At 41.6% G+C, this 27,209-nt stretch overlaps 1 protein-coding gene across 1 annotated transcript in view; it reads left to right on the top strand.

Moving 5' to 3' along the window:
- lrmda (leucine rich melanocyte differentiation associated) overlaps positions 1-27,209 on the top strand; it is a 187,666-nt gene that overhangs the window by 109,117 nt on the left and 51,340 nt on the right. The window contains exons 3-5 of the mRNA XM_026354059.2: positions 12,264-12,390; positions 13,768-13,907; positions 17,080-17,206. Coding sequence (XP_026209844.1) covers positions 12,264-12,390; positions 13,768-13,907; positions 17,080-17,206 — 394 coding nt within the window. The remainder of the gene's footprint in view (positions 1-12,263; positions 12,391-13,767; positions 13,908-17,079; positions 17,207-27,209) is intronic.

Raw genomic sequence — 27,209 nt, 5'->3', positions numbered from 1 at the left:
ACAATTACCCATAATTCCCTCTGTCATTCACTGTCTCAAGGTTAGTATTTTATATCTTGAACAGAGGGTGAGGACATTTACATTTGGAGGCTAGAATAAAAAGAGGGGCTGGAGAAACACAGTTGTGTTTGTGTTTGAAAGGTTTAAGTTGAACGTGGCTAATTTAGGTGCCATTTCAATGCCTCGATTTTATACAAGTAAAAATCTAAAAGACCTGAATAGTGTCTGGTTGTTCTACAGAGTAACTTAAAATACATATAATAAATAACCTCTCCCCATTATGTTAAAGATTTTCTTGATGTCTAAGCACCTCTTTTCATCTGATGCCATTAATCAGCGTCACAAAAATAATATTCCTTGATACAACCCTTTAAAAAGTGGGTGTAGTGTGTCCTCCTTGACAAAGTGTGCTCAGTGAAAGTGGTCCATTATCATGCCACGTTTTACTCCATCATCTCTGATATTCTTATATGGTCCCTGGGTTAAACAGTACTTCTTCTCATCCTTTTTACCCCATCCCTCGAGTAAAGTGTGCTTCAAAGGTATATATTTCATTGCAAGCTGACAGCCTTGACACCGTAATTGACCTGAGATCTTCCATCTTGCTCTTTTGAAATTCTTCGTTGTAATGTGTGACAACTAGATAAAATGAGCCCCATCTCCACCTTTCTCTGGATTTCCATTTGCAAAGATGGCTGACTGACTGACTGACATGGGCTCTATTATCATTCCGTTTGAATGTCTATGACTGGGGGGGAAAGATCCGAATGGCTCCATTGTTTGAAACAGGTGCTCACACTTAAGTCCTGTACATTAGTTGAGGATGTGGAGCATTTAGATGATTTGATAGTTCGTGATCAACATTTGAGAAATGTTGACTGGCCACTTAGTCTGTCAGTGTATCATGGTTTCATGGAGGAAAACTGGTTTTAAGCTTCCATTAATTTGCTAATAACCTCTATAATAATAATAATAATAATGACATACTCTATTGATTCCCTTAGGGAAATTGTGGTTGAACGGCTGCCAGACAGCACACGTCAGTGCTACTGCAGGGTTTCGATGTCTTGTCCAAGGATGGGTGGCCAGGAGAAACCGGGAATCGAACCACTAACCCTGGGCCAGCCTTTCAATTTGTCATAATTCTATGAATCATAGCAAGTAAAAAAAAAAAAAAGCGTACTCTCTACACAATATTATACAAGGTTTTGTTATGTGTTTACACATATGAAATAATGAAAATAGTCTTTAACATGCATTTCAGTGAATTAATTTATTTTTCCCACATTCAGCTTGCATCCATTTCCCTCGTGGGCTTTATGAATACAGTATGTCAGTCATATTTATCATATCACCTGAATCCATGATCAAATTGAAAGACCGTGATCTGGGGCATCATGGTCTTTCAATTACAATAAAAAGAAAAGCACCTTTTCCTTCTTTTATTTTTGCTTCATTTTCACATGTGGCTATAAAAAGACATGCACTGTTTTTGTATGCCATGTCATATTATTAAGTTTCACGCTTGCTCCGTGAACCCGAGACGTATTTTCTGCTTTCCCCCTGGCTAATTGGGATATTGTTAGGACTGTCTCCATCCACAGCCTGATGCCCCCCAAATGTGTCAATGTGCTGCTATGCCGCTGCTGCTAGACTGTATGTCTTCTTGTCAGTTTGGGGCATGTTTTTCAGACCAGTTTGCTCTTAGATTAATTAACACTATTGACAAACTGTGATAGGGTTGCATGATCTTTTCTCACCTTTGGAGACACCTCAATCAAAGTAATAATGAAAAAAAAGGCTCTTTTTGAAAAATGCGCAGTTGTAAAGTAAGAGATAACACTTAGAATGGTATCTCTCCTCTTGCAAGGGTCTTTGAGGAACTTCTTTATCGGAGCAGTGTAATAAATGTGTTGAACAAATGTGACCCATGTGTTTACTTTACTTTTGTCCAAGCTTACAAAGTAGGGGGAAGCTTTATGTGCCCGTGTAAAAAGGCTTCAGGGGAAGCAGCACTTTTGGGGGGTAAAGCTGGGAGGCTAAAACAAGCTTTAAAGAGGGTCCAGTCCCACTCAGGTTCACTGGTAAGCCTGTTGGACATCTAGCTTTGTTCCTCTTATGGGCACCTTATCAGTGGCCTGATGCGGTTGTCCTCTCGCATGTTCCTCTTGTAACTCAGCTGGGCCAATTCGGTGGCCTAAGTGCTCAAATTGAGCCATTTTGTCTCACTTTGAAACAAACTAGGACCCATTATGAGTGTGTTTTCTTATTTTCTTTTATTCATACCCCTCCCCCTTGTCTCCCTTCCACATTGGCCTGGGTCTATGTAGTTTGTCAGTCCCTCTGCCTTTCTCTGCTCTCAAGTTTGAAGCGCTAGCCTTGTGAGGGGTCAGTGTTTCCACTCCAGCAGTGTCAACTTCAATCTGGGGCGATTTGGTGTGAAATGTGTGCCATGGTGTGGGGGCTTGCAGGTCAAAGCCCCAGTAATTGATGTTGCTTATTCATCTGCTTTTCCTTGTCTACTCCCACCACAGCACAGCAGCCGTTTTTGTTTGTCTAAATTGTTTGAAGATTTACTGTAGGTCTAAGGGCCCTGAGAAGCATCCCCCTGCTGCACTTTGTCTGTGTTCCTACCTAGCAGGGGGTTCAGCACTGGGGACACACAATGGTGCCTGCACAAAAGAGGCTTTCCTCAACACAAGGCCTGGAGGACATCTCATAGTATGATGCTGAGCACTGGGGGACACACAATGGCAGCGTCACAAAGGAGGCTTCTCTTAAGACAGGACTCGGAGGACATCTAGCATGACAAGCAGGGCAGCTCTCACTGTAATTAGCCATGGAGCCAGCTTGACCAATGGCCTTATGAGATCAATGAACTATCAGTAAACAGAACGAAACAACAAAGGGGGGTAAGAGGTGATTGACAGAAATTTGATCCTGTAATGCAGAGAGCCCAACAAAACTGATGTTCTATTAGCGCGATATATGATTTAATACGGGTAAGACAGCCATGTTTGAGACTCATAGGCATCTTCACTGACCTCTGAGTCTGCAGATTCTTCTACCACACCTGCTAACTGGAGCACAGGATGAAATTCTGCATGCGTTTAAACACAAAAAATTAATGTAATGATGGAAACACGTTTAATCTGGCCCTCTTGCATGTCGGGCCGCTGCATGGGTGGCATGTCCTCCAGGGCCTTTGAAGAGGCCTGATTTAGAGAAGAGATTTGGATCATTACACAATAAAGAACACTTTATAAGTACTGAAGTGAGTTGGAGAAATGATGGTTAATGATGTTGACAGCAATTCACCTCTACTGAATTACAGAAGGATTTGACTCGACTTGCCTTCTTTAATGAACCTCACTCTGTAAAGGTAATGGGCCAGCGGTAAGACACAGAGAGGTGGGGCAGTGGGGAAGGGGAGAAAGTGGAAGGAATTTATTCTTTTTTCCCCATTGGGACCACTCCAACCCCGTGGTTTACACTGGGTACATTATTGTGTACTTCACTCATTTACAATGCTTTTCCACCTGAGTCTGTTTTGTGAATATTGTTGCCTCTACACGAATGAAATAAGCCTTTTTTTTTTTTTTATACTTCTGGAGCAAGGACACTGATTCCAGGCTACAGCTCGTTTGCTATTTCTAATCATGCGTGTTTATGTGCAAGTTTGTGACAAAAAGCTTAACTGACAGCGCGACAGTTGATTTGCAGCTCTAGTTTTTTTCCCCACATCTGACTGTCATCCCATCAAAGTAGCATATCTGTCGGTGTCTTTGAGTGTTTCACACTGAATGATAAATATGTACATCCAAACTGGAATTCAGTGCCAATTATGCATTGACAGAGATGTCACACAGAATGTAACATTTAAATTAAAATGATGGCATTCAATTTCAAACTGCCTTGTGCGGTGACATGTTCTATTATCTCCTTCGATGGTGTAAGACAAGTCAAAAAACAACAACACTGAAAGAAGGAAGTATCCCAAAGGTCAAATCAATAACTTTGTTGTTTCGCTGCTTTTTCTTGTTGACACACCTACATGTCAATCATTAAACCTATTAATAGGCTTGTTAGACTCCGAACATACTCGTGGATTGTGTTGTCATCCCGGAACAACTCAACATACTCAATACCTTACCAGCTTTAGAAGGACCTGAACCCTTCTAGCTTTAAGGAAACAGCGTTGTTGTAGTGAAAGCCTACATGATAGGTCTGCGTTGGTGTAATGTTACTACAGTTAAATCGATTTATTTATGATGATTTCACACAAACAATGTAATTGTATTGTGTCGTACATGGTAGTGCAGAAAGCTGTATCGCATGGAGGAGAAAAAAAAAATCCAAGGCTTCATACTTTAATTGGCAGGAATACTTGTCTAATTATCACTTTTCTGCTTGCTCTCCATGCTGAGATTATGTAATTATCTTTTTGAAACATTGTGGAACGATATTGCTTTTTGTGTGTGTGTGTGTGTGTGTGTGTGTCATTTCTGAGACGGCTCTGTACCTGACACCCAGCAAACCACTTAATAATATGCTAGAAAGGCAGCTAATTATATCATAATAATGGCTTGATGAAGGCAATAAGGCAGGCTGGTGAATGAATGATAGCACAGTTAGACTGCTCAAGTTGTATCTTTATCTCACATTATTGGAATCACACTAAACAGGAAGTTCTTTAATTACTAATGTGTTTGTTCATTATGCCACGAGAATTCGGAGTCTTTGCATTTGTTATCATTATGCAAATCAAGGCCCATACTGAATAATGTGTTTCTCTACAATGATATTTTCAGCAAATTGAATCCCTTATCAAGTTAATTACTCCATGTTTACAAGCCCCCCCCCAAAGCTTGGATATCCCAATTAAAGACTACACCTGTTCTAATTGTGGGATTTGTTTTTGTTACATGTGTCATTACATGTACTCCTGCAGAGCACAGGTTTGTCAGGGGGGAAGAACCACCAGTTAGACCCCTTACTGGGTTTCCAGAATGCATCCCGCTTCTGCAAACGTTCTAGGCTGACTAGTGTCATCTAGTTATGGGATCCTTCTGCAGAAAAGAGGCTGGAACACAGATGACACACACATCCGTAGGACCTGGGGAGGGGGTAGATGGGTAATCTGACGGAGGGCGCACCCAAGCACTAGCAGTGGCAGCATCAACAGCTGCTGTGGACTGCTTTCGAAACTTTTTAATTAGCACTAATTACCTTTGCAGGAAAATGTTGAGGCTTGAAAGGATTTGTGTCAGCAAGTGGGAGATCAAAGATTGTGGTGCTGTGCATTTTAATCTCAACACTGTGGGGTAATAGGGAGCTGTTTGTGTGCTAGAAAAAGAGAGAGAGGGAGAGTGAATGGAGGGAAGGAAACATCCCAGGTGGTGTTTGAGTACTCTACCTCTAGTAATACTGTCTACCAGTCACACCACAGGTCCTGTCACATTAGAAAATCTTCCACTAATATAACAAAATTAACTTTTTTGTGTGTGTTGAATTGAATCATAGCTTCCCTTCATTATGTTCACTTTCTCCTTTATCTGTGCGCATGCATTCCTCAGCCAGTGTGTGCACACGCGTGTGATTTTTTATTTTTTTTTTGTGTCTGTGTCTGTGTGTGTGTGTGTGTGTGCCGCTTCATCAGACTGACAGGCATTTCATAGAGGTGGTTTTTAATGCATGCCTGGACATCACTGTGGCAGGGTCATCCATCAGACTTCAAGACAACATCGATCATTTGCCATGAAGAGAACGCAGGGTAGTGATTATTTGCTATTAGGTGGATGCTGAGGCATACAAATGGCTGGCAGTTGACAGTTGAACTCACTCAAACGTAATGTGGGATGGCTCCCCCTCTCACAGAAATGTTGACAAGCACAGAGCCTGAACACTGTAATGACAGTGCGTACAGACAGACAAGGCACTGAGGCGTTCTTCCTCACAGATCGGAGCATCTCGGCCTATTATTAATTATTTATATTCATTTTATCGCAAGAATGCATAAGTTAATTTCCATTTACATGTTGCATATACATACGCTATGTATGTGTGTATTGTTTTATTATTAAATACATTGTTCAATGAGATATATACAATTTGAATCAGCCAATCACTGTCATTTTATAGTAATATATCCACCTAAAAGAAGTGTGCCTATGGATCATGCGTTGCTCGTGTGTGCGTGCGCGTGCTTGTTTGTGCTGCATTGATGTCCTCACCGACTGAGATGCCATCATTGAATTGATTTTCCTTTTTTTCCCCAGCTCCTGTTCGCTGAGAAAGGAGGCTGTTTGTCATGTGGATAGACAACTAATCTTTCAATACAAACATTCACAAGACGCATGGCTGTACTGTGAGCACAGTCCAGTCCCAATGAGGAGGCTTGAATTAGGCTCTGAAGGAGTTAAACTTCACCAGAATGTGGCTCGCCTCCCTTGTCTGATGATGTATTTCACAGTGTACAATTTAGTGTTGTCTATGGGAAGCAGCTCTCATTCTGTCTGGCCGTGTAGCAAACCTCACTTACCGAAACTGTAAAAGAGACGTCCACCTTTTCTGCGCTGATCTCTCCATTTCTTTCTTCGCTGGGAAAGAGGCAACTCTCCACCTCTCAATTGGGTCATTGTTGAGGCTTAGACTTCATTCCAGGCCAAACTGGGGTCAAGCAAGGCTTATGAGGTTGGACCTGACAGGAATGTCTGTCAAGTCCTTATCCCTTTTGCCAGGGTTGATCCAGGATCATTAATCAGGCAGGGATTGGAGGTGCAAGGGAAAGCACGAGGCCAGGTGATGCTGACCTCAGTACAGTGGCTTTGATTTTGTCTGGCCTTGTGTGTGTGTGCATGTGTGTGTGTGTGTGTGTGTGTGTGTGTGTGTGTGTGTGTGTGTGTGTGTGAGACGAGGGTGGGGGGAGGCGCAAAGTGAATTGACAGGATCAGTCCCTGTCTGATTCAGTGCTCTCAGCCCCTCTGCCAGCGCTAATAACATTTAGAGTGAATATTAACCTCACACACTCAGCAGGAAAATCCACAGGGGTAGTCTATGACTCAGACACTGCAGGATCCACCGTGATATTATCATTCAAACACACAGAAGCTAGCTTTAAGCATTCAACAGACACACCATGGTGTAGACATTTTCAACAATTTAATCTACAATTCTTACATAATAACCCCACAGAGTACGAGGTAATGAGCAGTGATATTTAACGTCTTCATCAACAAAGAACTTTGCTAATTATGTTTCACAGATTTCTTCTTGCTCGAAATTTGTTTATGTTCTCTAAAAAGAAATTTTTGTTTTGCATGATGTAACCCAGTGTAAAGTTCAATCTGACATGCCACCTCCAATTGACAGCTTTGTAGCTAGTGATGCCTTTACACATAGGCTATCAGGAGCAAGCACAGCGCAATATTCAAAACAGATTAAGAGTGAACCCGCATAAAGAGGAGATTTGCTGGCGGCGCCAAACGTACTCTAATGATTTGCATTGCCATTAATAGTAATTTACAGCTGCCTAGGAGGAGACGTGTAATCCCCTTCCCATGTGTGAATTGACATGCATTCAGGGAGGGCTGTGTGTGTTCTGGACGTGTGATCTTTAAATGACTGCCACCTGAGGCCTGGCAATGCAGAGAGGAGTGCCGCACTGAGCGGTGACTCCACATGTAAGGGAAGCGGGTGAGAGAGGGAGAGCTGTGGGGGAGATCGAGTCAGATAATGACAGTCTAATTCACCATCGCCATCAGAGATGCATGTACAGAGACGCGTATAGGCCATAAACTGTAGCTGGAGGGAAGAATGGTGGAACAGACCTGATCAGCACTGTGTGTGGAGGTGGATGGATGCAGGGAGGTTTTGGGCCCGAGGGCTTGCAGGGCATTAATTTACTTTACAGATGATGTCATCTTATTTACCATTTAATCCTGATATTCCTTTTTTTTTTAAATGCTGTATTTTGGGATTTATTTGATGTTTATTTGTGGTTTTATTGTGGGTTAGAGTGAAGAAATGCAGCAGTGTTGAACTAATGGAGCCGTGGTGTATTAATAGATTAATAGGTTGCAGGTTATCTTTTTGCTTAATGCCAAAAAGCTGAATAACATCAATGACAATAATGTCATACTGTGCCCTCTACTCTCTCTCCACCACTGTTAATCTTCCAAACATCAGTTCTGTCAAGTCTGTTTATTATTTACTATTATAATTTGTATTACATTTTATTAAAGTCACAGATTTTGTGGAACTTAAATGTTGTAATCAGGGTTTGTAGAAATCATAGAAGTCTAGTCTGGGTTATTTTAAACTTTGGAATTTGGATAATTTGCTAAATTACTGATTGGGATCAAGATGCAGTATGTATTGTCAAGAACCATCAGAATATTTCGACTATTTGAGGCCAGCATTCTTCCTCCTTCTCTGGCCAAACCGCCTCCATTCACCTTTCTTATTAAGTTTATTAAAGCCACTCCACATACCAGGCTTCCCAGGTTCAGTCCCTTTTCCCCATTCATTATAGTACCTTATCCTGGCAGGCAATCTGGAGTGTGCTCTGAATAGTCCATTATGCACATATGAAGACCATCATGGCCCCGATATTGGTCAATTCATCAAACATTTATCTGTTGCCCTCTGAACAGGACGTCAGTATGCCTGTCACTCTGAAACTCCGGCCCTACATTTAGAATAACAGTACATTGCCTTTCTGCACCGCTGCGACCTTTGAGAGGACATCAGCCGTGGGCTCTATCTGCAACCGCTCTCCAGCTTTTCAAAGTGTATGTGTTTAATATACATCAGACTCGGAAACTTTTTTTCCCGTATTGTAGTGGAAGCTGCAGGGATGTTGCCTCTGACCTCTATCACCATTATAGCGTCTTTAGCGTTTCTAAAAATTGCCAGCCATGATTCATTTAGGCAGCAGTTTCAAAGGAGCAGACAAGAAAAGAGAACATGTAACGTGTAAAAAGCCAAGACTGCCGATTTCCATTTTTCATGTGTAGCCTGAGGATATCTGACACGACACCAGCACACCCCATTGGCAGGAGTGACTGACATATCAGCCAATAATGGTCGAGAGTTTTCTTCCCTCTGTTGTCAGCAGTGGTTTATCAATCACTATGTCTGCATTAGTATTAGTGTATTGATCTGGCAGGGCTGTTCTCTGGGTCAGTGTCTCCCCTCCAGTGTCCTTGACAGGTTTCTAACATCCTCCTCTGCTTCCTGTTTCTGGAAGACCAGATAACTTTTAATATCTTCACTCTGTGCTCAGGAGACATGGTCTTAGATGATAATAACATAGATATCAAACCTATTCATGCATCTGTTTGTTTGTGTAAGCTCAATAGCACACATGCAGATGCTCTCAGGGCCCCGTGATGTATGACAGCGAGCTTACATAGGCTAAGTGCTAGACAAATCAAGAAGACATGTGACATATTAGCTCTGACAATGAGACTGATCATAATTTTCTTAACAAGGAGAGGATTCATGGCCCCACTTTGTCAAAGGCGCTAGTCTCTTGCTAGATAGAGGGAAATCATCACAACATTTTTGGGACGTGGCATATGAATGTAAATTACATAAAATGATGTTATGTTATGTTAAAATCATGCTATTTGAGACTGTAAAATGTGCGTGTGTTCCCTGTGTTTGCTGTTTACCAAATCTCTGTAGCACTGGGACTCAATTATGCTCATTAGTTTTGTTAAAAGCTTTTATAAAAAAAAAAAAAAAAAAAAGAAGTGAAGTACTTTTACTGCAGTGCTTAAACTTTGTTAGTTTTCCAAGCTGCACATTAAAACAAGAAAGCTTATAAAAAGTAATGAAACCGGCTATGGAAATCTGCAGAGGGAGAACAGAAAGCTGGAGAGTATTAGAAGTTCAATCCCTGCACTGTAGTTAATGCTGGATGGGACTCAGTGGCTCTCCCCTGGCTGTGAATTTAACTGATTAAATCAGCCAGTGCACGCAGCAGTGGTGACATGAAAACAACAATTAATAAGGCTCCCTCCTGCGCCATGCGGTTCCCTTTAACCGAGCAGCTAATAACATAACCCACAGGACTGCATCCCATCATACACACACACACACGCACACACACACATTTACAGGTGGAAATGGTTAGTTAGCAAACCTCTGTTCACTGAAAATAAAATAATGTTTATGCTGTGTGGTAAATAATTGTTCCTAACTACACTAACAAACATTATACTTGCAGATTAATTGCATGTTGTGCTACAATAATTTTTTTTCAGCATATCTACATTTTATCGTCTTTAACGTCTCTATTAGAGTTAAGTGTACTTGCCGTAATAGCCTTTCTTGCTTTTAAAAGTGAGAGCAATGTGGTTAAAAACAAGCAAAGCGAGTTGGGTTTCATAAAATGAACATCTCTCCTTTCATTCATCTTGCCAGTGCGTTAATCACACCTGATAAGAGGCTGTCAGGCAGTGGCTTTGCCAGCACACTGGCTAGGTGCTGTCAGATTCTGTTGTGGGTATCAAGTGTGTGTGTGTGTTAGTGTGTATGTCTGTTTGCAATATGCTGATGTCTTTTGAAATGAGGCAGCTTCTTATGCCTCACTTGAAAGTCAACAATGAATTGCTGATTTGTCAATTTGCACCAGAGAAGATGGTTGCAACATTTTGCTTTGTAGTTCAAAGTTGCTGCCAGTATGTCAGCTGTGTGCATCTGTGTGAGTTTCTGGATCAAGGACTGTGTCTAGGTGTAGGTTGAGTTGAAGGCGATTGGGGGGGGGGGGGGAAGGCACACAACGAGCCAGTATATAGTTTCTTTTCTGTGATGAATGTTGCCTCTGCTGCTTACTGCTCAGTAGCATATACTACTCACTGGTCACTTTATTAGGGACACGTGTGCAATCGTATGCAGCTCTGTAACAAATTCAATGTTAACAAGCTTAGGATTTCTCAGTATTTGTTGAAACTGTCAGAGAGGGGACATTTCTTCTAACGTTTAATATTGAGGTTCATTCATAGTGGGTGGTGGAGTTGTACTAGAGTACATTATCTGTGTTTCTAATGTTTTTGTGTTCCCCTGTTTACACAAATGAGGGACAGGAGAGCTGCTGTATTAGATTGTACGGGAGTGTGTATGCACATGACTGTTTACATGGTTTCATTGCTGCATCTTGGTGTGTAATATGGCAGCCACTGACACCAGGCAGATCTAGAGAGGGTTTTTATTCACTAATTTATCTTACTTTACTACGAGTTTATCATGTTACAATGTAACCCTGTCTGCTATATGTACATAACTTAATGTCATCCTTATTTCTGCACTAGAAACATGCAAAACTTAACATTTTCAGTAATTATAGTCAAACCTATGTTTCAATTTAAAATATTGTAAAAAGAAATAGCTGTGGGAAACTTTTCACAGTTCACAGAGGTACACTGCCTGCATCAAGTTGTGGCAGATTTAAATGTCAATGAAGTCACCCAGGACACTTCAGCATGGCATGCTGGCTGTGTGAAGGATTAGACAACACACACATTGTCTTTATGCACCTTATATGACTTGAACTTTGCGGGGCCCTAACATCACTCCTAACAACACCTTCCATCATTTTTATGCCTGTTTGAATGTGAATGTGAATGTGTATGTGCGTGAGAGGGAAAGAGTTGACGTGACCCTTCACCTCTCTTTGCTGCGTGTCATAAAGAAGAGCGGAAAGGCAAAAATTCCTCCTTTTTAAAAAGAAAAAGGAAAAAACCCTCCTTTGATGGTTAAAATCCAAGCATTAACCTCTATCGTTGCACAGTTGCAAAAAAAAGTTCCCCCTTCCATTCCATCTGTGATTGTGAGTGTATTCCGGTTCCTCTGTGAAAATGATGGATGACAAGTTAAATTTGTGTCTGGGGAGTGAAGGTGAACTGTGACAGAGTGATTTGTCTTGGGAATGGAGGGTTAGGGTCAGGCGAAACTGGGCGCCTCAAGGCACAAGACATTGACAAATTCATCCTGCCCGCCGCATTTCTGAAGCCTTTTGTTTTGAATCCTGGCTACTCACAAGTGACCCCCATCCCTCATCCTGCCACCCTCTGAAGGATGCCTCACCATGCCAGGGGAGCTCAGCACCACTAATTCTTGTCATTCAGCTCCCTGACAGACCCAGACCCATACTCTCCCGGCGTATGAAAGAGGGAGGCTGAAATATTTATTTCTGCACAATAACGGCTGACCAGATTTAGAGCCATAACCGTTTTCCTGTTGCCTTATCGTTGCAGGTCACTGGCAGGCCTCAAAATGTTCACTGAGCTGGAAGAGCTGGTCGTCGACAACAATCTGCTTGGAAATGACCTACAGTTGCCCAAGTTACCCAACCTCCACACTCTAACACTCAATAAGAATCAAATATCCTTTAAAACAAATCACTCGAGTCGCTCTCTCAGCTTGATTTGTCGTCTGCTTTGCAGAAATAGATCGCAAGCATCAGAATCAAGTTAATTCTGTTTACATTCTTACGTCAGCGCGACCTGCCTTTGTCTCGGAGAACTAGTTTTTAATGTGGAGGCTTTGCAGGGGACACTGAGTGAGAGTAGAAGAACTTGAGCTGTCACAGAGCTCCACACAGAACTAGTTTTTGAACCACAGGGACCTCTAGTGGAGTCAGATTTTAGAGTCAGCATAACAGATGTCTTTTTATTTTCCGAGGGGACAAGTTGTATTGGATTCAAATGACAAGAACGACACAAAACCGCGTGTAATGTATTTGCTCTTTAGTTATACCAGTTCTTTAAAATTGCCGGGAAAAATGTGTAATATCAGGATTTTTCACCTTTGCCTCAGATATGTTATCACACTGCATTAACTCACTGAAATAAAATCAATCAGTAATTTAATTAACTGCGCCGAACACACCAGAATATGTTCCCATTTCTGCTCAATGATTATAACAGCCCTGTGTGTTCTACTTGCCACCCAATGTCAACATGTTAAAACCCGAGCTCTGCACCCTAAATTCAAAACATACACACATTGCAGGGCTGTTTATGATCAGTCAGAAATGTGTGAACTTCCTCTCTAAGCTTCAGAACAGGTTTAGCAATGTGTCCTGTTTTCCTCTGTTTATGCAGATCCAACTGGGTAACGATGCTCATGCTCTCTCACACATTCACACACACACACACACACACTTCCAGAGTCAACATTAAAACTAGGGCTCCTTGAAGTGTGCGTCTGGGACTGTGTGCTGAGTTTGGTTATGAAGTGGTCGGCACATGCTAATAGGCCAATTATGTACATCCTGTCGTGGCACAGTGCCATTTTAAAGCTCGAGCACTGCATTAGTGCAGTTGTATTTTGACACTTTGGGGCTCAATTTTCCGAGTGAATGTATTAGTGATGAATGTGCCTGCTTAGGGCCTGTTTGTTTTTTCCACGTTTCGCAAAAGTTTTCCACAGCACGGTTCTGGGAAGCACGGACTGTTTGAACCACAGGGCATCCATCATTTTGTCACTGTTCTGCACCCGGCCACCTAGGAAATGAAAGAGATCGAGAGAAAGAGGGAGAGCAGCAGCCAAATTGTGTCGCTACTATATGCCAAAGCCTGCACCTTAAATTGCCCCTCTGTCTGCCCAGTCTCACAAAGCCAGTGACTAACCCCTTTGAGCACCTCAGTAAATTTGACAGTGACATGTTTTAGTGCAGACGGGCTTGGGAGGGCTGTGTGGGTAGTAAATGCTAATGTAATTAACAGCGTTAGGTCCTTGACATCCGCCCTTTGACACCTGACTGATATCGAGGCCCTGCTGGAACACTTGGCTGAAGTGACCCCGTCACTGGAGTACCTGAGCCTGCTGGGAAATGAGGCCTGCCCCAACCAGCTGGTCAGCCTGGATAAGGATGAGGACGACTACCAGAGATACAGGTCAGTTGCTGGGTGTTTAAAATGTGGTGATGTCACATATAAATAAGGAAGTGAGCGTTGACTGTGGAGATGTGCAGACAGATGATGCTCTGTGTGTGTGTTCAGTCAGACAGTTTTGATAGTTAACTATTTAGAATGATAGCTTTTTGTAAGTAATGGGTTTGGAGATGTTCTTCTTTTTTTTTTTTTGTTACATCCAGCCCTTTGTATTTCACAAGCAGACTGTGGATTCAACCACATCACCCTAAAAGCTTTGTCAACTGGCCCCTCTACACTTCAGTTTGCAAAATGGATTTCATGTGTGACTACTCACCACCACAAATGAGTGTTTACTACCCTGCCGTACCAGAGCAGATGATGCATTAAACATCAAGCTAGGCCTCAAGCCATGCAATATGACCACCATTTGTCAGGGTCCTTTACATGAAATGCGATAAAAGGGGAAAAGCATACTCTCTTTTGTCTGTTTTAGCCCTAAGTGCTTGTTTCTGACTCTGTGTTGCCTATTAATCATTTACCACCCATGCCTTTCTTGAATAATCTTTCTTCCCTCTTTTTGTCCCCCCCTCCCTCACACTTTCCCTCCCCTTCTTCCCTTTTTTTTTTCCCCTTCTCTCTCTTTCCCCTTTCCTGCCTCATGCTTATCTAAGGCTACTGGTGAGGAAAGCTTTTCTGTTTTGACTGACAATGTCTACGGTCCTGTAATGTAATATTCATAATGTGTCACATAGTAAAACATCAATTTGAGCGTGATGCAGATTTCATGTCTGACAAGGTTAGGCTGTATGCAGGTCGTGACAGCATTGGCCTTGGGCAATAAATACCCAGCCCGATGCCTCAGGAGCTCTTGGTCTCCCAAGTGAAATACCCTGGTGTGTTGCATTGGTGCCCCAATTAGTGCAATGACATAGAAACATAGCCTTCATTCACACAGCATTGTGTAGTCTGCAAGGAGGTTAAATGTTGTCCCTTCTTTACCCAACCATGAATACACTCAGTGGTCATTGGTGGTACTACAATAACACATAAGTGCAATGCTTTGTGTGCAATGTTATATTGTATATTCAGAATGGGAACTGATTATGCTGAATTGTGCTTAGAGGACACCGTCTCCTCAGAAATCTGTCTGAGAAACTTGGAAAAGTTGTGACAGTGTATGTAACTCAGCCTCGGTCTTTTCTCTCTGCCTCTGCGTGTGTAAAGATTAACGTATCTTTATGTGACATTTTAACCTCTTATCATGATGAAAGTTATCAGTTTGTTCAATCTCTTTGTTGCAGATCAAAGAGCAGGTGCCTGAGGTGCCTCAATCACCATCTGTACTTGTGTTCACTCAGCCTTTTTTTTTTTGCTCTCTCTAAATGCCGTTAATGCAACTGCATAATAATTACCCTCAGTATATATAAATATTCTTTTCAAATCTTGTTTGTGTTATTACCCATAGTTGCTAATTATTATAAGTTTCGTTTTTTAATAGATATATATATCTTCCTAGAAATGGCCTGTAACTATAATGTCTTTAGTTCCTGGAAAAGACTATGTAATTTAGTACATGTGTGCAAGGAAAATGGTGTTCAGGTGTTGTAAATTGCTCCAGGTAACTATTAGTGTAACCTTCGTTAGAATAAAATAGTCACCTTTTACTCAGCAAAGAATAAGATACTGGTGTAAGTGTGAAATGTTCTGTGTGGTTGGAATTTACAGGCAGCAAACAATACAAATGTATGGATTTAATAGATATGTCATCATAATTCAGGAACTGAACATCAGCAACCACTAATAAAATCTAAGCTACGTAATATATGTTATGTAAAAACTAAAATCAATTCTAAGGTACAATTTACAGTATGTACTGTATATCCCATCAGGACATTTTCTCCCCGTTTAGTATGGTCTAGTTCATATAGACGTATCATTCCACAACACCCACTTCCAGTACAAACACAATCTGTATTGTTTTCAACACATATTTGTTATTGCTAAATAAAGTCTGAGTCTTTGTAAAAATATTTCCCAGTCATCCCTCTACCCCCCTCCCGACTTTTTATGCTCTCTTATCCTCCCTCTGTGGTTGAGTTGAATCATTAATATCCCTACTGGCTGACAGAGCCTTGTCATCCGCTCTGAACCTATGATGGGAGGTTACCTATATAGGATAACCTTTCCACGTGTTTCCCAAGGGCATCTTCACATTTCATCATGGAAATGCCCTGAACAAAGTCGTTTTAGAGGAAGGGAAACACAGGATGGGAATGGGGCCTCTTGGTTTTGAGTGGTATTGTTCATGTCGGAAAAGGAACACTTGTTAGGGGTTAGAGATCGGTCACTGTACCTTATAATGATGTCCCCAGAACAAGTCATGTAGGGTCATGCTGTATATTTAGTGTTTTAATCTTTTGGGTAAACCTTTTTCTATTCATATCACATTTTCTTTCTTCCTTAATGTTGCACAGATATATTTTCTCTTCCATGTCAGTCTAAACACGATCCTAGCATCCCCTCCTTATAATCCCCAGGTGTTGAAAACTTGACACAGGCTTTGCCATCTCCCCTCATCACCATTGCCATCATCAGTTTGTCACGGCTCTTTGCGCACAGGTCTTGTCTGTGCCCATATCCCCTGTCCTTTCTCACCCTCCACTTAGGTGCCACATGCATGTCCTTTTTGGCTACTGGCTCAGCCCTGACATACTGGTTCCTCCATCCCTACCTCCCTGTGAAAGGATCTGTTGTCATCTATGTATTCCAGCCATTATCTTTTGACGTTTCTCTCCCTCCCAATGAAAGACAGAGTGTGTCTGAAAGCTTAGAGAGATATCTGTGATGCTGCAAGAATGACAGCTCTGGCAGACAGCTTGTATCTCCTTTCATGCTATTTATATGTTGTACTTATTCTTATCAGCTTTGAAGGTTATTACATACAAGAACATATCACCATTAAATCTGCATCACCATTAGACCTCAGTAAACACGGCTTCCTTTCAAGTTTTTTCGATGGGTGCATTTACATATTAGACTTTTTTTCAGTTTGATTAGTTTATCATGGTTTACATGCTTCCTTAGATTCAGTTTTTTCTTTGTTATGAACTTGCATGCAAAGAGACCTTTTATGGAAACAGGTATGGTACCGTTTAAGTTGAATTGATGTTTGTTTTGTTTTATTATTCTGCAGGTATTTTGTCCTGCACAAATTGCCCCAACTGAAGTTTCTGGACACCAGGAAAGTAACCAAAAAAGAAGTGATGGAGGCACAGGCGAGAGGAGCGTTCATGAAAGTGGTCAAACCTAAGTCAGAAGCTGTAAGTTAAGTGTGTGTGTGTGTGTGTATGCATGTGTGTTCTTTTTTTTTCCTTACACAGTTTTAGGGAGTTGTCCCTCTGAAACCATGAGTGGATTTGTCACATTCGTTCCTTTCTCTCTGTCTTGTTCTTTTCCTTTATCCTTCCTTTTTTTTTTTCCTGTGCATGCTTGACTGTCAGTCTCCCTTTACAGAGGTTTCACTACTGTTGCCCTTTGAAAAGAGTCTCTCTTTACTTGCCATTGAGTGCGTGTGCGTAAATTTGTGTGACCACGGCCTGACCTGATTTTGTATGCATGAGCCCAGATCAAAGACGACGGGCGGCTGTCCGGTCGCGGTTGTGTTGCCAAGTGTGACATGGCTGCCGATTGGAGTGACAGCTCACGTACATGCCGCTCACAATCGCTTAATTATCCCGAGCCAATGCACTTATTCCTCCCCTCTCTTGTTTTGGGCCACACAGACCAATTAGATTTTGGAGGTTCATAGATATACCCACTTTCACCTCTTTTCACCCTTTCTTCTACGCCTTTGATAATGCAATATAAATGAATGCCTAGATTTGATTTCATGTAAATGTAATGTCATTAAATATTTACCGTTTCGATAGGCTAAGACTTGTCATTCTGAGCTCTTTGGGACTCTCACAATGAAAAATGAAAATAAAAAATTTAGAGTAGCAATTGCAAAAACAAAATATTTATTGTTCCAGACAATCAGATAAGATAGTCTGCTCTTTTAGTGTCAGCTAATGCTATCCTTTGTTCTTGATTCTTCATGCAAGTGGCAAGCGAGAAAGCAAAACACTGAAATAATTTAACCTCATTTTGGCATGTTTGGTAGATGGAGAAAAGTGGAATGAAAACACTGTTCATCCACTTTATATAAAAAGAAACTAAGGACCTCTACAATGCTTTTTGGCAGGGTAAACTCACTTTATAAGATTTTATTTACATAGCTTGTCAGTGAAAAAGAAATGTTTGCCTTTGTCGCCACAGTCTCAGATGAAAGGAGAGATAATCAGTGATTCCAGCTGACATGCTGTGTGTGTTTTTGTGTCTTTGAACCTGCTGTATATGATTATTTATTCCCTATGCAAAGTAAAAGGTTACAGCTTTGATGAAAATGCGTCTACCTCCCGTTGCACACAGTATTTTGTGTGTCTGAACATACAGTACTTTTGCTGTCTTATCCATAGTTCCAGTGTTGAACTGAGTTCACACAATAAAGAGAATTTCTGCCGGACATGTCCCGTGTCTGGGCCCTGGGATGTCAAAGCTTCATTTCAATTACAATTGTTTTGATCTAGATGAAACCTGATGTTTTAACTATCACAGATCTGATGAGCCATGAGTACCTCCGGGCCCTTAATTGTCCACATCATCAGAGTGATTGTAAGCTGACCAATAGTGCAGGCCACCAATTAACGACACGTCTGCAACAGAACGGGAAAGCGGGGAGAGATGATGGCATAATTAGATATTTGTGTTTGCTTTTATGTCTGGTACAGCAGGGTGTTGCTCATAACAGTGGCTCATGGTACAGTGTCTGCCATTTGCTTTGTTACAAAGGATGGTAATTAGCTGTCTCGCTGTCGTTTGCACTACCATTTGAGTCTCAATTAGTACAAGTATTGGAGGGAATAACGCAGGACCTCAGACATGATTTAAAAAGGTTTATTTATAAAGATTTTTGACTTTGGGTGTATCTTTTTTAAGTTTTTTGCCCTGTATACAGTTACTTTTTTCCTCCAAGACCTTGTCTGACAAATCTCCTTCCTAGTATTTACAGTAGATAAATTGAAACCATAGTAACAGCAGCAACTGCAGCGGGGTTACAGCGATACATGCCCACTCATGACAGCAGAAGTCGGAAGAAAAAGCCCCTTCTGTATCCAGTCATTTCCATTCCGTGATGTACACATTGGAATAGTTTACGGGCTCACAATCAAAGACAGAGGCACTGCTGAACTTTTGAGACCTCTTTTGAGTCATATCTAAGAGGATTGTGACCACAATTGAAACTCCTTTTCAATCATGCCATTATGGCATGGCACTGAACAAAGCCACATGGTTCTGATTAAGTAGTTATGGTCTTTAGCACAATCCGAACACCATAACTCTTCATTAATTCCCAGTGTTTTCACAGCTAGACAGTTGCTGGTCGGTCACACAAAAAAGCCCGAGCTAAGGTTTGCAAGTGCTGAGTTAACAAAATGAGTTGTAACCTTAGAATATTATGTATACTCATGTCACCGCATCAGGCCTCCACTGGAAAGACAAATGTCCCGACGAAGACGAAAACAAAGGGTTGTGCTCGAATAAAATAGCCATGTCCACACGCTGCATATAATTTTGTCACTTCTTTGTTACTGTGCGTCTTCATGCGCTAGTGAGTATGACACTGTAAGTGGGTGACAATAAGCTGTTTTTGACTTGTCCGTACAATATGTTTTAGTGTTTGCTTCATACAGCGAAGGGGGGTAATTTGCGCTTTGGAGTTTCTGTTATGTTGAATTTCTGAGTGGAAAGGACAAGCAGTTGGACAGAGGCCGAGGCGAAATAACAAAGATGAGATAGAGATATATATAAATACCTGAAGTAAACAAAAAAAAACAAAAAAAAAAAACAAAGCAGAGACGATTGAAGTGTTTTCCCAAAGCCACAACACTAAGCAGAGTCAGACTGGAAAAGCCTTGAGCTGTATTTTGGGAAATTGGGCGTGTTGGAATGCTATAATGTGATAATTCTCTTTGAGTACTTGGAGGTCATGGAATGAAATGGCGTTAAACCACGTAGAGCCATTTGGACTGTGTTGGGCCGCTTTTTGGAAAATGCATGTGGTACTTTTTGGCTTGGTTTCTCCACCTCCCTCTCACTCTGCCACGGAGCCCACATTATGCTGTCAAATCCTCGGGTTAAACTGGCCATGTCTATCAAAACACTGACAGCACATTTTGTTTTCAGATCCCAAGCCCTGCCCGAAAAGAAGTGCGTAGCAGATTTAACTAGTAAAATAACATTTACTCCTTCACAGTGAATGAAGTAACTCCATGGTCCCCCCTCACTAAGCACAGCTTGGTAGCTACGTCAGCGGGTATAAATGTTTCTCGGATGTCACTTAGATTTTGTCTGGATGAAGTATTTGACTTGATTTTCCTGCAAGAACACAAGTTTTTTTTTTTTTTTTCCTCCTTCCATCCTTGCGCATATAATATAAAGCAGAGTGCATTGCAGGGTGGCTTGAGCCAGCTCCGGGGTCCCATGAGTCTCTGCACACAGGGTAACGGTTCTTCAAGGGAATTGACAGTGACAGAGCCAGGAAAGTCCTCAAGTGGATCTTTTCAGTTCTGTTTTTTCTTCTCCAGACACTAACCTGTTTTACACGGCAGCACAGAGCGGTTCATTTTAAGTTTGCACCAAAGGGAGCAGTCCAAATCTAAGATCGACTGTATGGTTTTAGACCCAGGCTTGTGCATTATGTGATGCATGATTGTGGCTTGAGAGTTGCATAGCAAAAAAATAAAAAATAAAAAAATAAAGCTATGCAACTCTGGAAACAGAGGAGGCATTTGGCTATAGATTGGACGTTTTGCTTCCTTTTCAAGTCTCAAATGTATCCTGTAAAGTATGTTGCAACGTTCATCTCTGTGCATGAGAGTTATGAGTTCCCTGAAGCTCTCAAACATAACAAACAGCATGCAATATAGCGCTTTGTGAATGTGCCTTCAGTGGGTTTGCTGAATCATTTTACTGAACAAATGTGTCCCCAGAGCAAATCTAAGAATATGGTTCTCAACAGGGGAAGGAAATATAACCAGACAGATTGCTGTGGAAGCAAGTTTATTATGCTATGTGTTAGATTCTGTATATATTCTAACTATTATACATACAGGGCCCTGATTTGTCACCTTTCTTTTATGACACATTCTCGAATCAATATGTATACAGTAGGTCAGCTAAGGACAACACTGCAGATTGAGTTGGCGTTGTGGGCAAACTGTGGCCACACAGAGTGTCTGCCTGTTTTATGTTCAGACAAACTCTACAACAGATTATGATCTGCTGCATTTTGCATTATGTTCTTCCCCAACTTTAACATAATATCTTATCTGTTAAATGCTTCACTTGTGACACTGCTGTTCTTAGACAGTGCATCCTAAATGGGAAAACAGCTGCTTATACTTGTTTGGGTGTGTTCAGCCACATTTATACTTAGATACTGTCAGTATCTATGAGTGGTGTGTGACTCCATGTGTCTTTCTCTATTACTGGCTTTCTATTAGTAAAGTATGAGCCTGTTCAATGTTTGGACCAGCGCAATAGGCCCAGTTCCATGCGTTCTGGCAGCTTAAGCTGAGAGGTCACACGGGGGTTATAAGCTGGGAAAACAACAGCAATTAGATGGAGTGACTCACACTGTCCACATAAATCACCCAGGCCCTGCATATCATAAACACACTGTAAAACATAAAGCATAATTAATTGTAAGTAATAGCACCAAGATTGATTTATTGCCTCCTTCAAAGCCTGGAGACACGGGGGTGCATGACCTGAGTGTCATGTCTCTCTCGCACGAGAAAATGATAGATGTATTATTCATTTTTGGTTAAATGCAGAGCATAAAAACAAACATGTGTTTTAGTAAGGCCTTTTATGAGATGCAGCAGTGGCCGCATTGCATTAACTGTTTTTTTTTGTTGTTTTTTTTCCCCTTTCCTTCTGCTGGCATCCAGAACAGAGAAGGAACGCCTCTGTGGTAAAGCATTTGTTGTCTCGACATCTCTTGTGTTAAGCGGTGGAGTTTGAGGCCTGTCAGAAAGCCGGCCAACACTAGCCGGCAGTAATGAGGTGTCTCCCACTCCCATAAATAAGTTTTCATGGACTTTGACAAATCATGTGATCATTTTCTTTTTTTTATTAAAATGTAATTTTTCACAATTTTATTAGTTTATAAGTTATTATTGAATGCATGGGATTGGCACGTTACAAAGCCTTTGCTTTGTTTGAGCTAGATCCTTTATATGCCTCTGGGGAGGGTGAAGTTTTTATAGTAATTTTGGTGCTTTCAGAGTTTCTTTTGGGGCACTGAAAACTACAGGGATAAAACACAGTTCCCCTTTCCAGTAACATTGAACACTTATAATTTTAGTGATATATGTAAAGTAAACTCTGCACACAGCTCTGCATCTCAATCATTATGTACCTCTATTAAAAAGAGCTGCTTTCATTTCAAAACTGCAAAACTCAACTCTCCATGCACATGTTTTGTAATGATATCATAGCCACTAAGGCATCTCTTCAGTTACACATCTTATCAAATGATGCTTTTAGCTATTACATGGTGCATCCCAGTGTGTTGGCCTATCGGTCTAATCAGAGCTAATCCTCTCTGTTGGTCTCTTCGGTGACAGAAGAGACAGCTGGCTTAGTATTTTGTGTGCTCTAAAAGTCTTTTTTCGCAGCCCCTACCCTACTTGGTATTTCCGCACAATTGTGCCAAACTTTAATCTCTCGGAAAGATCAGTTATTTCTGTGCTTGTCTCTTTTAGTTGATGTTGACAGTGCACATTAATCACTATTTCACTACTTGCGTTTACAGATTACTTTGAAGTTGATTGTCACGTGTGCCCTCTCTAGACAGCTTCGCTGTAAGTCACAGTCAGATTTTTATCAGATAATTCAAGTAAAGTTGTTGTTTATGACATGCAGATGGTGTATTGATATACTATTAAATAAATGAAGGAGCGTTAGAATTTAAAGCTGTTCGAGATTCAGTGCATACACATTTGTTTATTTGCCTCTACAGGGACCAAAGCAAAAAAAATGTATTCATCTTTTCTCTTTCATTATGCACAAACACGGTCATGCTGGACTTTCCCCTCCCTCCGTGTGCTGGATGATTTGAGCTTTAATCCATTATACCATTTGTGTCTGTTCTTCAGTGCAGTGTTAATGGAGATGGAGTCGTCTTACAGCGGCAGCAACTTTCATGAGCGTGCAACAGAGGATAGAGCCAGAGCTGAAAGTCCCTCCACTGAAGTTTGTGCTTACACAGGGCTTCTTTGTGGTTTTTAGAGCTTGTCAGACATGTCAAGCGCAAGCTAGAAAAAGTATATTGTTTCCAGCCACTTGGATTCCTTTCTCCCTGACATCTGCCACTCTGCCGAGATGATAAATTCTTGCCTCATTAAGCGTGGGTGTGGGATTACAGGCTGACAACACATTAATCACTGGGCTGGGTGGCAGCAGCCCTGCACCAGCTACAGGCATTGTTAACCAAACTTTTCTAATGTGTCACTCTCCTCCCTGACAGCCCATAATCAATCATCCTGATTGGCAGGGCTGATAGATTACACTATTTATACTTTCTGTAATGAAAGCTAGCGTTTCCACCTACTGTCATTGTTGAGAAGACGATAGGCCACACCGTCCAGCTGAATAGGAACACGTACAAAAAAGAGATGGTGAGAAGAGAAAGGGTAGGCAGACCTTGGCAGCGCATTGTGAACTTAAAACAGACACTTTTAAGCTCTTTGGTTGGTGTGGGAGTGTTTTGCAAGTCTGTATTGTTCCCTCTGCATGCTATAGTTTAAAAGCAGTCTTCACGCCATCATTGAGCTATTGTCATCTCTGTTGCTATCAGTGGCAGGCCGTGCTCTCGCATGTAAAGCTATGCTTTGTCTGCGGTGGGATTCGGTTTCCCTGTGACCCTGCACAGCAAGGTGAGGTTTTGTAGTCGGAGCCTCTCTTTTTGACAGAAAGTGAAGATTTACACATGTATAACAACAAAATGACAGGACACCATATACTGTATGTGTGCACTTGTCAATGTTCAGAGGCGGGCAGGATAATGGATTTCGCCATTTCCTCACTAAGAGCTTCAGAACTGAAATGTTACATCACCGTACTCCCCCCTAGCAGCGCGTTTTTGCATGGGAACTTGTGGATGAAATGACACACTCCTGGTAGCCTTCAAACATAATAAGGTTATGTTTCTTTTTTGTTCATTTTCATCCATATGTCTTTGTCTGGAATTAGAGATGTCTGTAGCCGAGAAGAAATTGAATATGAGCTCTTAGTTGAGAGTCTGCCAAGCATTTGGAGAAAGGAAAAAAGGGGAAAAAAAAATGTCCATCATGTTTTTGACAGGCAGTAAATCTGAGACTTTCCGTATGAGATAGCACGCTGTCAGGAAATTAGTTAACTAGACCATATTATGGAGAGCCAGGTAATTTACCCTCAGAGATGCAATCGCAAATAACTAGCAGGAGGCCGCATCCCTGACCTGACATTGCTTTGTGTATAATGCAAAATTTAGTGACATGCTCAATAGGTTCTGTCAGCTGCAGGATTGAATTCTCTGCCTACTGTGCCTCCGTTTTGAGCACGCTGGTCAATTATTTCTGAGGCTGTCACTGCGTAGGGAGACACTGTTATTTAGTATGTGTTAACTTGGCATCATTAAGAGCTCGCCTGACAGAGAATAGCACACCTGAATGTTATTTATTTTGATTCTCCGACAGGGGTAACCTTCAAACACGTTGACCTCTCCCTATTTTGCGTTTTGCGAAATCCCACTCGCTCGATTAGAAACGGGAGCTGTCGAAACGGAGAATCAAATGACCGAGAGTCGTCTAATCTAACAAAGTAAATGTGCCGGAGAAGCTTCCATTTGTTTGGACATATTGCTCTGATCATATGGTGGCAGTTTCAGTGTTCGTATCCATGCTGTCGGCAGTGCTGTCCACACAATATCCTTAAAACTGGTACCAACATGCCATATTATCATGGATGTGTGTTTTTGCCTTCAAGCTCAGTATTGAACACCCAGAAATGGATCAGGCAGTTTTATGTTGCGTGTTCCTTTTAAGTGGTCTTTGAACAGAATCACTGGCACAGAAAAAATATTATCCTTGATTTATGTACAAGTAAACAGCCAGATCACTGCGTGTACGCATTGGGATTCGACATTGGCATGTGATAGGAATAGCTGTTGTAATATATACTTCAAATTTTAAATGAGAGGGATAGTCTTAGCTCCACGGTCAGGATGGAGTAAATCACGCTCATAATGTTTTGACAAGAATCTCAATAATTTCGGGTGCAAGGGAAGCCGTGGGTGGGGACATAAAAATTTGAACTCTGTGGGAAAATGAGTGTTACTATTCCACATTAACTCTCAAACACATCCACCACCAAATACCACTCGTGATGAATGGGAAACCTGATCGAGTATAGCCTCAGCATCACCTCTGTACAGCAGGATGACATGATTAGTAGGTGACAGCTTCTGTAACAACATCTGCATTTATCTTTCTATGCTCTCTCTTTGTCTTCCAACCTCTCTCTCTCTCTCTCTCTCTTCCTGTTTCACTCACACTGTCTCTGCCTGTCTGTCTGTCTGTCTCTTTCCTCTCAACAAGTCAGACTGCTCTATAATTAATGTCCCTGAGGGCTATCCGCAGGTCAGGCAAGGAGGGTGCTGTTGAGACAGGTAGTCTTGACACCTCCTGCTTTGTAGCTTATGCGTGCGGGTGGGTAGACGGCTGAGGGGGGGATGGAAGAAGCCAATGATGGGGGCTGGAGCATGTTTAGGTTAGAGGCTAAGAAGGGAGGAATACTGTGGGTTGAAGGAAGCCAGGCCTTGCTGTGTGACCTTTCCACCTAAGATGACAAAACGGCTTGTTTTTCACAGGATTAACCAGTCAAATCTGGTGCATTAAGGGTTTAGCCTGCCAGGAGCCTCGAGCGAGAACATACAGATTCAATAATATCAGCACTAGATGCATTTAACTTAAGTAAGGCACTTACTTAAGTTGATAGTGAGTAAATGTTTTCACAAAGCCCCAAACTTCTATAATGGCAAATGAATAAAGGCTTTATTGCACCTCATCCAAAAGGATCAGCTAGTCAAAACTCTGGCATAACAGCCTCCGTCATATGAATCCATTCTTTGGGTTGTGTCGCCTCTCACGTTGCTCTCTGAAAGACTTTAAAGACCATTCTGTTCATGTGAGTTTGAAGTGTGCCCTCACACCATCCACCTCTCATATGCATTTTCCCATCTTTACACCCTCTCCCACTCTGCATCTCACAAACACAGCATTTTTCCCCCAACAACCACGCTCTGAATAGCCACTCGTCCCTGTGTTTTCCTGCTGGTGAAGTGGCTATTTCTCCTCTTTCCTACTCAAGTTTTGAATAGAGGGAGGAAAAAGGATTAGAGAAGCAGAGTGATGAACAGAGCAGTAGGGAAATGGACAGCAGTAAAGGGGACGTTCGGTTGAGACAGCGGAGGAGAGGGAGACATTGTTGTTTAGCCGTGGAAATATGTGAAAGAGTGAGAGCTTCCCAGGGTGCGCTAGAGGTCATTGTGGGGGCAGAGAGGTCAAGTGACACTCAAACAGCATTTTTCTGTCATTCATAGTAGTGTTGTTTTGATGAGAGCTGCCATCTTCTGAAATGTGATTACGGTATAATAAATTAATCCTTTAGCGTGTTAAACTTGGAGCAATTCATAACAATTTCGGTGTCAAATTACTTGTATCTTTGAATGGTTATTAAAGCCGTTATAACTTCAGACAGTTTCGTGTGCTTTCTGTTTGCATTCGCAAGTCAACAGACTCGTAATCCCTCTTCCCAGAATAGGTTTGATTTCGATGCACTGTACCATACTTAAGAAATTGAATCAGAGCCAACGATCTGTAAAGGTCTGTAATAAGATATCCTGTGAGACGCACTGTAAGTCCTGATTAGTAACACATATTTTATTTCCAGGATAACTTCTCCAGGCAGTGTAGAACAAAGGCTTGTCATTTCATCAAGTCTGATTAAGTGAATACAGGATGTCCTGTTCTTTGGGAGTGGGTGGCGAAGCCATTCTGACAGACAGTGGATCTGTATTTTTCTTTATTACTACTTGTCTGTCTTCCCTGTTCCTCTTTTACCTCACGGTGATAAAGAGAGATGGCCACAGTCAAAGTGACAGCTTTGACCTCGTTG

Source organism: Anabas testudineus, chromosome 15 (genome assembly GCF_900324465.2).
Source record: "Anabas testudineus chromosome 15, fAnaTes1.2, whole genome shotgun sequence".
In the NCBI taxonomy this organism is placed as follows: domain Eukaryota; kingdom Metazoa; phylum Chordata; class Actinopteri; order Anabantiformes; family Anabantidae; genus Anabas; species Anabas testudineus.
This window is presented reverse-complemented; position numbering and strand designations above follow the sequence as displayed.